Source organism: Pseudonaja textilis, chromosome 5, assembly GCF_049901715.1.
Source record: "Pseudonaja textilis isolate UNSWEBS1 chromosome 5, rPseTex1.2, whole genome shotgun sequence".
Lineage (NCBI taxonomy): Eukaryota > Metazoa > Chordata > Lepidosauria > Squamata > Elapidae > Pseudonaja > Pseudonaja textilis.
The window spans coordinates 59,651,720-59,665,982 of record NC_141994.1 but is presented as its reverse complement, the minus strand read 5'-3'; the positions used below and the strand labels follow the sequence as shown (position 1 = coordinate 59,665,982).

At 39.5% G+C, this 14,263-nt stretch overlaps 1 protein-coding gene across 7 annotated transcripts in view; it reads right to left on the bottom strand.

Annotated features, from left to right (window-relative positions):
- The window catches only part of IQSEC3 (IQ motif and Sec7 domain ArfGEF 3), a 212,611-nt gene that overhangs the window by 26,232 nt on the left and 172,116 nt on the right, over positions 1-14,263 (bottom strand). For all 7 annotated transcript variants that reach the window (XM_087935030.1, XM_087935034.1, XM_087935032.1 and 4 more), the window contains exon 6: positions 981-1,103. In XM_087935030.1, coding sequence (XP_087791156.1) covers positions 981-1,103 — 123 coding nt within the window. The remainder of the gene's footprint in view (positions 1-980; positions 1,104-14,263) is intronic.

The window sequence follows — 14,263 nt, the reverse complement described above, 5'->3', positions numbered from 1 at the left end:
GCCTTTGACATGGCTCTGATAAGGAAACAGCATCGGAGACAGAGGCAGAACCTGGATCTTCCGTCCTCCCCAGTGGTGGGTTCAAAAAAATTTACTACCAGTTCTGAGTGTTTGGCTTGGGGGGCATGGCAGGGGAAGCTTACTGTAAAATCTCCATTCCATCTCCACCCCACTAACCTGATTTACAGCTCCATTCTCCTATGCAGGGCAACAAAAGACGACCCAGCCAATCAGCTGGGACTTGGGAGGCAGAGAATAAATGGGGGTGGAGCCAGTCAGAGGTGGTATTTGCCAGTTCCCTGAACTACTCAAAATTTCTGCTACCAGTTCTCCAGAACTGGTCAGAACCTACTGAATACCACTTCTGACCCTCCCCCGGGTGGAGAGGCAGCTGTCTTTGGGGCCTGAGCTGGGTGAGGGGGATGAACCGATGGGACCCATCCCAGATGTGCATGTGCGCATAGAGGAAAGGAGAGGAGAGCAAAGGAAACCATTAAGCTGGCTCTCAAGGTGAGGCAGATGCAGATGATAGCCAGTCCTCCCTGCCTGGGAAATAAATAGGAGTGGTTTGGGAATGGCCGGTTGTCGCAGACAACCATTTGTTTCGAGTATACAGCAAGCAATTTGGATTTCTTGACTAAACCCAGGTTTGTTGGGACTAATTACATTTGATTTTTTTGTTTATCCCTATGAATAAATGACTGCTACTGCCCTGTTATAAAAAGGGGGCTGTTTTACTTGCGAGTAAACAACTTATCACTACTTACTTGCAAATGCTGGGTCAGAACAATGTGATCCTTAAAATGTTAATAATAAGAATTATGCAAGTTGTAATGAAAGAACATTTAGAAGACAACAAATGCTAGTTAACTTATTTTTAGGTGCTTTCTTATTTGCTTCACCCTTTAATCTCTTCTTCTCCATACTGGACACAGAATGAAGAAATTGACAAAGTAGCCTCACATCAGCACAACATTTACCTGAAGGCTTCAATTAGTCGTTCCACTTTCTGGGCTTCTCCCTGCACCCGGATATGGGCCTGAAATTTCCGCAAAGCTTCATCAAGCTCCATGCCAGAGAAGTCCATCTCATCCACTACACAGCTAAAAAGAAAAAAAGAAAAAAACTCCTTGACTATCAAACTTATGGAGAGGTACGTATCAAGAAACATAAGGGAGAAATAAGCTAATCATATTGATTTGTTTCTTTTCCAATCAAGCAAGATCTGAATGCTACCCAACTTGCATCTTTCTAGATTCATAAACACTGTTTCTGTTTTGGAATATCTGATTGATGAGTTTTAGATGTATTACTTACTGTATATTTCATCTCACCTTTCCTCCATTGAGTTCACTGCTATTTATATGATTTGCAATTGCCACATTTTATCCATATATCATAATATTTCAGGGGAAACACTTTGGAGCTCAGCTCCTTGAGATGTGGGGCTTATTTCCTCTAATTCTCATTCTAAAAGAGCAATGAAGCCACCAAAATCCCAGGGGAAGTAGGAAGTAGGCAGTAGAGGATCAATGCATATACACAGATACACATTTTTGAATTCAGTCGTCACAATATACCCTTTCTGGATAAGCAGAATTATGCAAAAGACAGAAAAGGAATAAGAAATAGTAAGTCAAATAAATATAAGGTGTGGGACAGGAAAAAAAAAGAAAAAGAAATGTACATTATCTAGTATATATCAATATCATTCAATATAACCTTCCATGCATTTCTATCCATGCTAACAATTCTTCACTTTACAAAAATAGCCAAAAAGGCGTTAAGAGTTGTTATCCTAATCTTACGTAGCTTTTTCTCTGGTAATATCGCACTACTAACTAGAGCATACAAAACATTTGCTAGACCAATACCTGAATACAGCTCATCAGTCTGGAACCCACGTTACCTATCTGATATTAACACAGTTGAGAAAGTCCAGAAATATTTCACAAGAAGAGTTCTCCATTCCTCTACTCGTTGCAGAATAACTTATGTCATTAGACTCGAAATTCTAGACCTAGAAAAGCTAGAACTATTCCGCCTTCGGTCCTATCTAAGTATAGTATATAAAATCATACATTGCAATGTCCTATCTGTCAATGAATACTTCAGCTTCAACCATAACAACACAAGAGCAAACAATAGATACAAACTCAAGGTTAATCGCACCAAACCTGATTGGAGGAAATACGACTTCAGCAACAGAGTGGTCAATGTCTGGAATACTCTGACTCTGTGGGTTTTTCCCCAAACCCCAAAAACTTTAACCTTAGACTTTCTACTATTGATCTCACCCCTTTGCTAAGAGGTGTGTAGGGACGTGCATAAGTGCACCAACATGTCTACCGTCCCTGTCCTATTGTTTCTTTTATTTTTCTTATATGTATCCATGTATTCATAACTATGATTTAATTTATACCTATTATCTTGTAAACAATTGACATAAATAAATATATAAATAATAAATAAATAAATAAATAAAATGGGAACACGATACTTCAAGTAGTACCTTTTGGGTTTTACCTCTTTCTTTTTGAGGAGGTCATCAACTCCATCCAACCATAACTTTCCATTCTTCTCAACCCATTCACTCAGCCTTCATATATTTGCTTTGCAATTCAATCGTTATTCATTCTGTCTATACAACCGAGACACCCGTGTGTACAGTACTTCTTCTGTAGGGCCATTCATGTATGAATTCAGATCCATTCATTAGTAATCCTATATCTTCTAGTTCAAGTGCACAAAGTTCTTACCAAATACCACTACATTTATCTTACTTATACTTTGCTTGACAGACCCAACTTTCACTTCCATAAAACAGTGGGGAAAGCACCGTCTTTTGTCAGGCTATACCGAATTCATTACTCATCCTCAGAAGCTAGCAGGTAGAGATTCAAGGAGATGGCTCATAACTTCCTGGCTTCAAAATCTATGTCTCTGCTCTTCATCTGTGCAGCCTAACAGCCTGAAAGATAGTTGCTTCTCCATGAGTGGGCCAATGGATGGAAAGTGATATCTGTGGATTGTTGTTTTCTGATCTTCAGTTCCTAGTGTTTGACTTTGGTCCGCCACATTCTTAGACACAGACATTTTCATTTCTTTTAACAGATATTCCTCTCAAGAAACCACTTGCAGTACTTTCCACTAACTTTGAATCAGCATTTGCAAATACTAACCATTTCTCTACCCATTTTCCAATCTTGAGTAAACATTCACTGTTCTATCAGGGTGCACAACGATGTATTCTTTTGCTTCTTTTATGCATAACTAATTAATATTCAACATATTTTCCCAATCAACAATAACATCCTTAATCTTTTGCTACATTAATTTTTAGATCGGGATGCCTAATATTCCTGTAAATCATTGGGGTTCTCAGCCAACAACATGACATACATTCACATATCTCAAGCAACACAATTCTTACCATAGCCATATAGATTCCTTATACATTTTTATCTATAAATACCTTAAGCAACCAAAGGGGCTTGGACAACAGGCAGGAAGGAGTTCATGCTTTTCTCTTAAGTTTGTCACCTATGCATGCAAGAAGCTAAATAGATTTTGTTTTTTCGTAGTTGAACTTTAGAGTCGGAAAGGTGACTTTTATTTTACCACGGGAAGATTTTTCCTATAGGAAAAGGAAGGAATCGTTGCAGAACTGCTAAGGTGACAGACAACTTGAAAAATGAAAAGGGGGCTTGAGAAGGAGAACTTTTAGAACTGTGATACCTGGCAATCTCAGATAGACCTCAACGGGACTGGCTGCTAAAGTTTTACTATTGGCTTTAGTAAAGAACATTGATAATTGGTGCTCTTGAGATGGTCTAGGCCAGGGGTATCAAACTGAAGGGCCACGACCCAGATCCGGCCCACAGGGTGCTTAGATCTGGCCCATGGGACTGTCCTGGAAACAATGAAGGACAGGCCTGTGGTGCCCCTACCAGTGAAAATGGAGCTTGGGAAGGTCGTGGGCAGCCCTCCTGAGCTCCATTTTCTCTGGCAGACGGTTATGGGAGGCCATCGCAGCCAAAAATGGAGAACGCGAGGGCTGCAGGCAGCTGTCCCAAGCTCTGTTTTTGCTGGCAGAGGGTTGCAAGGCTGTGGCAGCCAAAAACAGACCCCCTTTTTTTGCTGGCAGAGTGCTCGGGCCACCACAGGCACATACACCCCAACACGAGCACTGTCGAGCTGGCCATACCCACCCTGGCCACACACCCCGAAGTCAAACACAACCCTGATGTGGCCCTCAATGAAATTGAGTTTGACACCCTTGGTCTAGGCAGCGTTACACCACTGAAAGATTGATGGTTAGGTAAAATTCCCAAGTGGAGCTGGGTGAGATCTAGGGAAGACACTCCAAAGACAAGGAGAAAGAAGACTACAAGACGTTTTTTCCCATCTTTCACAGATAGAAGAATCTGGGTAAGGCTGAAGTGATGACCATTAGAAGGTTCTACCAAATGTGTAGAAAGACTCATTCTTTTCTCCAGAGGGAATACCATCCAGTATTCTTAGCCCGTTACTTACATCCAAGTAGAAAGTATAGCTAGGATTTTGAAAACCATGCAGCGTACTTATACAGTAAGCAAATATTATAGAATGCATGAATGCACAGGTACAGAACACTTAAGTCTTCATAATATTCAAAGGAGGCAAATGTCTACTTCATAGTGCATTTTAAAACTCAAACTGGTGATCAGTCAAGTAGAGAATGGAATATGGGTATCTAACTGTAAACACCTCTAGTCCCGAAAGGCTGTAAAAGTTGGAAGTAGATGCTGTTGGAGGTCTTAATAAAAGAGATATTTTTTTAAAAAAAAATCACAAGAGATGTTTTGTGCCATGTCTTGGATCAACTCCCATAAACCTATGACATCACTATCCTTGGTCAGTGTTGAACCATTTGCTAATCATCCACTTCATTCCCATACATGCTTTATTTCTGTCACAGACCACAATCAGCAACCAAATGTTAACTCTGCATTTGCACAAAAATCATAACCCAAACATGCTCACTTTATCACATGCTTTTTCAAAAATCAAAAAAGGAACAATAAATTTCCTTTCTCACATTTTTCCAATAAACTCCTGAAGAGCAAAAACCTAGCTTACTGTATATACTATCTGCCTGGCAAAAAGTTGAATTGTGCACCCTAAAATTTGTTCAGGGTCACCTTTCCTATCCTTTTAGCCACAATTTTGCCAAATACTTTCCAAGCCACACAGAACAAATTAAGTACCCTTTAAATTTCGCTCTTGCTGCCATTCCCTTTCCATAGAGAAAAAATAATAACATTCTTATCATCTTCAAATATAGCTGGGGGCTTATAGACATTAAACAAGCTTATACAGCAACTTTATAGGCAGATTATATTCTCATACTTTCCTCCAGTTTTTCAAACTTGAAATGTTAAGACATGTGAACCAACATTCCCCAGCCAGAGTAGAAGTCCACACAACTTAAAGGTGCCAGTTTTGGAAAATACTGAGTTGTGTAATCTTGTAGCTTCACTTTTTTTTTTTTTATATTCCCACTGTATTTATGATTTCCATCATTTTTTTTCTTAGACACTAAGACTTACAATGCTTGCTTCAATTCTGCTTGCTGATGTATCACTATCATTTCCAGATAAATCTCTATAAATTATTTCATCACAACACATTCATTCGAAACATTTTCATTATTTCCTTTAATTTCAGTCACTCTTTTGAAGGCTCCCATTATTCGAGTTATCTTAGATCCTTCCTCTTTACCTTATGGCTGTCTCAGGTGGCAAATGTAAAAACCTATTCAGAAAAGTATGTTGGCATAAAACAAGCTCCCTCTTATTCAGCATTAGTGAGCCTGCCAAAAGCAACTGTTCTAATGCGCCTATTGTAGGCCCAATCAAAGAATTAGTGGTTTCCACCAGATTCATTTTGCTTCCCACCTGCCAGCGGGAAAACACCCATCTCTCCCCCTCACTTGGGGTGGGGTGGCATTGAATGACCACAAAGGCTGCTTACAGTCTCAAATTAGCCACCAATCAAATTCCTCAGTTCATAGGTTGCATTAGGAGAGTTCAGATTTAAGCAGGAAGCATTCAATGCAACGGTTCCTTCTTGACAGGTCTCTTCGATGACTTGTAAACATATATCTACTACAAATGAAGGCAAATATATGGATCCCAGGATAACGTTGCAGGATCCAATCTGGGTCGGTCACTGGGGCCAGACTGTGCTGGAGCCCATTCTCAGGGAACTTCTACCATCTGTTGAGAGAAAAATTCTCTGAGGATGCGTTCCAGCATGAGTCTGACAGGGGTGAGATTCAGCCGGTGTTATTACCAGTTTGGTGATTATATTTTGTGAGTGTGTGTCATCAACCAGCTGGACAGCTGAAAAGAGCTGCGCACAGGTGCACAGGATTTGAAAAGCCACTTTTTTTACTGCTTTTTCAACCTCAGCTGTGCCGTGCAAAACAGCTGAGGTTGAAAAAGCAGGAAATAAAGGACAGGTAAGAGCCTGGGTGGGCGGGCAGGCCAAAAAGCAGCAAACACAGAACCAGTTCAGTGTCTGCTGCTGTTCAGAGCTACCGGCTCTATAGAACCGGGCAGAACCAGTAGCATCCCACCCCTGGAGTCTGATAGCTCAGAAGAGTAAACTTCTGGTCCCGGTGACCGATCCAGATTGGATCCTGCAACATATATTTACTGCTCTTCTGAAAGAGTGATAAACCTGTGTGATATATCTCAGACATGAAAGAAAATCATGAGAGAAAGTGGGAGGGAGACCCCAGTGCTTCTGTTCAGCACAGCCCATCCTCTATATTATGAGTTGGCTATTTCTGACTTTAGGAATGGCGTTCTTCTGAAAAGTGCTAAATTCATGTTCCAAAATTCCCTGCTTGACAGGTAACAAATCAGAGGATGAACGTGGAGGGAAGCTGGGGATAACAATGATAAGCAAGGACCCCCTTTACTAATACTGGGAGGGTAGGAAAATATTAGCAATGAGAGAGACAAAGCAATCCAGTTTTGACTCTGAGGTTGGCAACACCCAGGAGTAGTTAATGGATGACCAGGGAGAACATGCAATTTGCAATCAGCCCATAATAATAAGTTCCAGCCCATAACATCTGAAACTGCCAGGTTTAGAATAGAGTGGACAGAAAAGCCCTCTGTCTCTACCAAAGTTATAAAAACAGCAGAAAATGATAGCTTCATAAAATTCCCTATCTGTTAGTGTTATTGGATATCTAATAGAAGAGAAAAATGTAACTCAGAGTTGAACTGTGGAGTCCTTGATTTCTCTGAGCTTAGTTGTTTGCTTGCAGACATTTCATTACCCACCTAGGTAACATTATCAGTGCTGGTGAGTGTGGTGTTTGCTCCCTGTTCATATACAATAGCCTGTCCTGCCGATTTTGGTGGGGATGTGGTATTCTCCTTGGTAGTTGTTTGATTAAGGTATTGTGGGGGTTTGTTTGTTTGTTTGTTTTATTGTTTGTCTGGTCTTGATTCTGCTTATCTGGATGTTGGTTTCTGGTCAGAATGTATTCTGGCCTTTTTGTTTCCTTCCTAGCTTTTTATTTTCTTTTTTGAATTATGTGTAAATGTGGTTTATCTCTATGTGCCTGATATCTAAACAGGCAAAGGAGGACATGGACAATTGGAAAGGAAGACAAATTGGGGTAAACAAGGAAACCCTAATTTTTGGCACCCACCACAAAATTCACAGCAAACAACTTTTTTTAAAAATGTACTTGACCTACATATATATGGAATTACCTTGTCCAGCATCAGAAAGGCTGGGATTTCAAGTGCAATATTTTTCAAACAAATATTTCCAAGAACATTTGTTTGAAATAACAAAAAATTGACAATGCCACCATAGAAATGCATGATCTATGATCTACATCAGGGCTGTCAAACTCATGGCCTGTGGCCATGGCCACACCTGGTTTAGCAAAGGGGAAAATAATCCCAATATGTCACATGATGCCGTCGTGACAATGCGAGTTTGACACCCCTGATCTACATACTACAATAATCATAGATTTGAAGGGACTAAGTAGAAAGCAACTGCTGGAATCAGAAAATAAATAATGCAAATCTAGGCTATTTAAATGTTTTTGATGGTGAGGAAAACAACGAAGCAATTGACAAGGTCTCAAATACATGACGTTTCAATTATCACTGTTATGAAAACAGCCTATTATAATAGTAATTAAAACTAAGACAAAAAGCAGGACAATATTGGATTTTACAGCTATGCCTGCCAGATGGAGGACATGAGCACAAAAAGGAGGACATATTCTCCTTTTGCTGGACATCTGGTAACCTTATGAACAGCAGAAGTAGCAGAAAATCTGTAATGTATCCAGAGATGACAGAACTAGCAACACATAGCTGACAGAACCTCTACTCTTTCCTGGCCTAAAGGGACATTTTATGCAACACAGAATAGTATTTTTCCCCCAAAAAGGATTAAATTCCATTTGTGGGGGAAAAAAACGTTGAGAGCTCTTTCAGAATTATTTAGAAAATATCAGACATTATGCCTCTGGGGAAGACAAGGATCTAGTTTCACCCATAGTTTCTCTCAACCCATAATGGCCATGAAGTGCCTGGCAGCTAAAAGAGAGCGGGATTGTTCACAGAAACCTAAAATAAGTTAATATATGTGAGCAAGGCAGATCCTCGTCCCCGACAATATCAGCAACCACATCATCAGTGATTTGTGCCAGATCACATCCATAGCACATTTTCTTCCTCTGAAATAACGAACAACAATGTCAGAAGGGCATAGTTAGGGTTGGATAATCATGTAGGGGGGATGGAAGTGATTTGTTGTGCGTGGGGTGTGCATAGAGATTATCCAGATTTGTGTGTGGTGGTGTGGGATGCAGGGGATGATAAATTCCGGGCTCAGCCAGAAGTTCACATCACAAATGTCCTCTACTTGGTCTCCTCTGTGGTATCTCTGGTGAGACATTAACATTGGACAATCCCTCAGTCTTCTACGCATGAATATTTTAACCTAAGGATAAGCAGGATAAACACAACCATCCAAAATAGCTCTCCGTCTTTCAAACCCACATTAATTCTGGGGAAGGAAAGGAGATATAATCCATGTCATCTGGCAGAGGAATCATTTGTACTGGATCCAAGATTAAAGTGAGAAAAATTAATCTGACTGGTCTCCCAAGGCAGTTGTTATTTTTTTCTCTCCCTCTTTAAAGGGCAGACTAAAGGATTTTGCAGAAGGAGAAAAAGGCCTAACGAACATACTCTTCTTGTCCCCCTCCTTTCGCCTGTGTTATTTTTAATTTACTAATATATGCATTTCTTAATTCCAGGGGACCAAATCAAGGATTTTCTTTGTTTAGCTTTGACAACTGCAAAACGTTTTCTGCTTAATCAATACCCATTTTATCATGGCAGACACCACTGAAGCATTTAAGCCTGGGAGAAACCACTGCTTTTACTCCATTACTTTCCTCTAGAATCTTTATAAAGGGGGCACGATGGCTCAGCAGTTAAAGATGCCGAGATTGCTGATAGCCTGGGTTCAAGGCCTGAGTATTGCGTGACAGGGTGAGCTCTTGTTATTTGCCTCAACTCCTGAAAACGCTGCAGTTCTAAAGCATGCAAATGCAAGTAGATAAATAGGTACTACCACTGCAGCGGGAAGGTAACAGCATTCCGTGCACCTTGGCATATAGCCATACTGGCCACATGATCACAAAGGTGTCTTCAGACAACGCTGTCTCCCTTAATTACAGTGGTGGTATTCTATCAATTCGGCCTGGTTCACCTGAATTGATAGCTCCGACAATCACCTGTGGGCACACTGGTTCACTCTGACGTTCAGCTGCTGGGCCCTCCCACTTGCCCCAGTTCTATACTGACCTTTATTTCCTGCTTTTCTACCTCAGCTGTGGCGTTTGGAAAAGACTGAGCTGAAGTCTTCACTCCCGCTGGAAACATGGACCGTTCCTATTGGCTGATGCCGTTTGACAGCCGGCTATAAAAGGGAGCTGTCAAACGAAATCAGCTGTTGTCTGCCAGCTGGCTACCTTGTTAGAGCGGCAGCCGCAGCAACCCTTTATTGCTACAATAAAGTAAAAGCTGAAGTTCGCTCCGTGTTTGCCTCAGGTTATTCCGCCGCTCCACAACATCAGCCACTTTGTGCGGCACAGCCAATTGCCGCACATCAGCTGTTTTACACACAGGACTTGCAGCAGAAGGTGAGTTGCAAATGCTGCGCACACACAAAGTGTGTGCTTGGGGTGCGTGCAAAGTGCACATGCACACATAAAGCATGTGCTCACACCAAACCGGTAGGAAACCCACCACTGCTCAGTTAGGAAACGGATATGAGGTCTGCCCCCTTGAATCGGACATGACTGGACATGGGAAACATTTACCTTTAAGATCTTTACATCTTGGTAAAAAAAAAACAATATACAAAATACAAGCTAGGTGGATATCACCTTGTTGATGATCCTCACTTTGTCAAGGACCTTGGAGTTCTCATATCAAATGATCTAAGCGCCAAAGCTCACTGCAACAGTATTTCCAAAAAGGCTTTAAGAGTTTTAAATATAATTTTACAAAACTTCTCTTCTGGTAATACTGATTTGCAAACTAGGGCATTCAAAACCTTTGCTAGACCAATACTTTTTTTTTTAACAAATTTTATTCAGTTTTTCACATTAAAAACAAAAATCTCTTTTTAGTGGACAACATATTTCCGGGTCATCACCTTTGCCTACAAATATGACAGCAATTATATATTCATATATGCATACTTAATTCTATTATTACCTTTTCCATTCCAAATTTTCAGTAAGGAGAGAAACAAACACATTAATTCTAGCCTCTTTCATTAATCTCAATCAAAACATCTTTTTGTTTCATTTCAATTATTTCAAATATAATCCTTTAATATTTATTTTAAAAATAAAGATAAACAATATGTGTTTGCCTAATAATAATGATAATAATAAAAAAGTTACCAATGTCTCTCCTTGCTTTTAATAGTCTATATTAACTTATTAATTTAGTTGGTTCTTTAGTCTGTCATATTCCCTTTCCATTACACATTCTTTTTATACATTCTAGATTAATACAAATTTTAACACTAAAAAATAAAACAAGTATAGGTTTCCCCCCTTTTACTGTTTTGAGTGTGACACCTCAATGATTAAAATATACCTTTATTCCCTCATCTTGATTCCCAATAAACCATTATTTTTAAGAAGTTACAATAATAATCATTACATCTTTTCATTTGGATTCCGCAGCATATTTTCCCCCCTTAATTTTTAATGAGTTATCAGTATCTATATTACCCTATTTTCTAAATATTTTTAATTGCAGAAATATTCTTATTACTCCTTGTCACCCTGCAGAATCCCCTTTTTAATTCATCAACCATTATCTCTGAAAAAACAATTTTTCAACATTTTACTATTTCCGTATTTCTTTATTTTATGCACCTATTTCTTACTGCTTCTCCTCCCCCTCTTTTCCCCATATCTTTTCTCATTCTAGTTTATATCCCTCTCTTTCTTAATATCTTTCTTTCCCCTTTTCTGCTGGGTCTTTCTGCCTTTCCTGACTTCATAGGTATTCCCCCTTTTGATTGCCTTCTTAAATTTCAACTTTTTAACCTTCTTTCTTTCCCCACTTCTTTGTAGTGTTCTTTGTGCAGACCAATACTTGAATTCAGCTCTGCTGTCTGGAATCCACACTCTATATCAGACATAAGTGCAATTGAGCGAGTCCAGAAGTATTTTACCAGACAAGTACTACATTCCTCTGTTCACAACATAATACCTTACAGCACCAGACTTGAGATTCTAGGCTTCGACAACTTTGAACTACGCTGACTAAGATTGGACTTAAGCATAGTACATAAAATAATGTGTTACAACCTCTTACCAGTTAATGAATATTTCAGTTGTAACCACAACAACACAAAAGCACACAACAGATATAAAGTAAATGTAAACCACTCCAAACTCAATTGCAGGAAGTACGATTTCAGCAACAGAGTGGTCAATGTCTGGAACTCACTATCTGATTGTGTTATCACCTGCTCAAACTCCCACTCCTGCTCAAACTCCCACTCCCACTCAAAGTAACCTCTATTGACATCACCCCATTCCTAAGAGGTCTGTAAGGGGCATGTATAAGCGAACAATCATGCCTACCATCCCTGTCCTTTTGTCCCCAATTATTAGTTCCTATTTCTTGTGTTTAAACTTATGTTTATTCTTGTTTCTGGTATATTGTAAGCTTTTGACAAATAAATAAATAAAAATAAATCTTGATGCTTTCTTTTTCCACCAAGAGAAGACCTGAGACCACGTTTCATAAGCCAGCATAGATTCTTGAAAGATAGAACAATTTCAGTCTTGTAAGCAAAGGGTTTCTTGAAATTTCTTTTTTTCCCTTAACTCTCAGGAATGATGCTAGTAGACAAAGTCCACCCCATCACATTTTGTTCTGCTTAGGATTTTTTTTTTCCAATTTATATATTGGTCTAATCAAGACTTACAGTAATAATCAGAGAAATGAGCAATTTCTTCCCTGTTTTTCAACCAAACTTGGCTGAAGAATGCAAGAGCAAGAGGAAAGAGGTAAGGAAAGTGAGGGTTTCTGCCATTTCGTTTAAAAGCAAATCTCTTTATTATCAGTGATGCTTGAATGCACTTTCTGATCAACTTCACCTAGCTATGTAGAGAAACACATCCAACGCTATTTACGTTAAAGAACAAAATGGAGAAGAAATGTATCTGTGCTCTCTTCGTTTTTATTTCTTTAATTTTTGAAAGTTGTGCATCCATTAGAGACACTGGTTCAACATATCCAATTATACATCTAAAAGGATTTTTGCTTTACAATTCTACTTCTGTCTCCACAATTCTTACCCACTTTGGTGCATCATGATAAATGAAGAGTCTGGCATGATCAAGAGATGGAATTATCTTTCAGTGATTATTAACAAAAATTATCGCTCTTGTTGATGAAAGCAATAACCCTTCAACTTATAGTCTTTACAGTACTCTTTGGGAAGGTTACAATATCAGCTAATTGTCCCAACAACCTGGGTCCTCATTTTACCTACCTCGGAAGGATGAAAGGCTGAGTCAACCTTGAGCTAGTTGGGATTGAACTCCAGACTGTGGGAGCAGTTAGCCTGTACTACTGCATTCTAACCCCTGTACCACCCAGGCTCCTGATCAGAGGTCAGTGAAGGAGGAAGAGGAAGGAGCTTTAGAAGTAGAAACTTATTCAGGGGCTTTTCTCTTTCTTCATTCCTGAAGTTGTGCCATTTAGTATCTGCGTAGGTTTTATTTCTCTATACAATTCTGTCCTTCTTGTTGCTGTTTTTAATCATCAGTGACAATGTATTTTCATGGAAAAGTGTCACAGCAGGTGACTGCATGTAGCCAAACTTGGATAAACTTGAAAAAAGTTAAGCAGGCTAAATCTGTTTTATATCTGGATAGAAGATTAACGGGAAAAGCCTAGGGCTAAAGACTACACTGGAAAGTTGAAAAAAATAGGTCAAATCCCTTCAGTTGTCAGGAAAGCCATGTGAATGGTGTCTCTGCAGTGACCAGGAATTGAGGTTGATTTGCAGCAGCTATTATCTGCATGAAAGACAAGGACAAATTAAACTTGGGGGTATGGTTGGAATAGAACATACAGGATGCAGAATATTTTGTACATAATCCATTCTCTTGCACTGGAAATAAATTGTTTGTCTAATCTAATGATCGCATATTATGTGACACTGTATCAAATGGTCAAGCTATTTTCCAAAGCACCTGAAGGCCAGACAAGGAATAACAGATGGAAATTGATCAAGGAGAAATTCAACCGGGAAATAAGGAGAAAATTTCTGACAGTAAGAACAATCAACCAATGGAACAGCTTGCCCTTGGAAGTTATGCCAGCTTCATCACTGGAGGCTTTCAAAAAAAAGACTGGACTGCCATCTGTCAGAAATGGTGTAGGGTCTCTCGCTTGGGCGGGGAGAGGGGGGGTTGGACTAAATGACCTATAAGGTCCCATCCAACTCTGTTAATCTGTTGAATCTGTGAAATGGCCGAGGCCCGATCTGAAAAGTGCCAGTGAGTGGGCCATAGGAATCTCCCACAGTTTGAAAGAGGAAAGAGAAAAAGAAAGAAGTCGCAAACAGTTCCAAGTATATATCAGTTATAATATCTGTTTCCGTGGACAGCCTATGTCCAAAA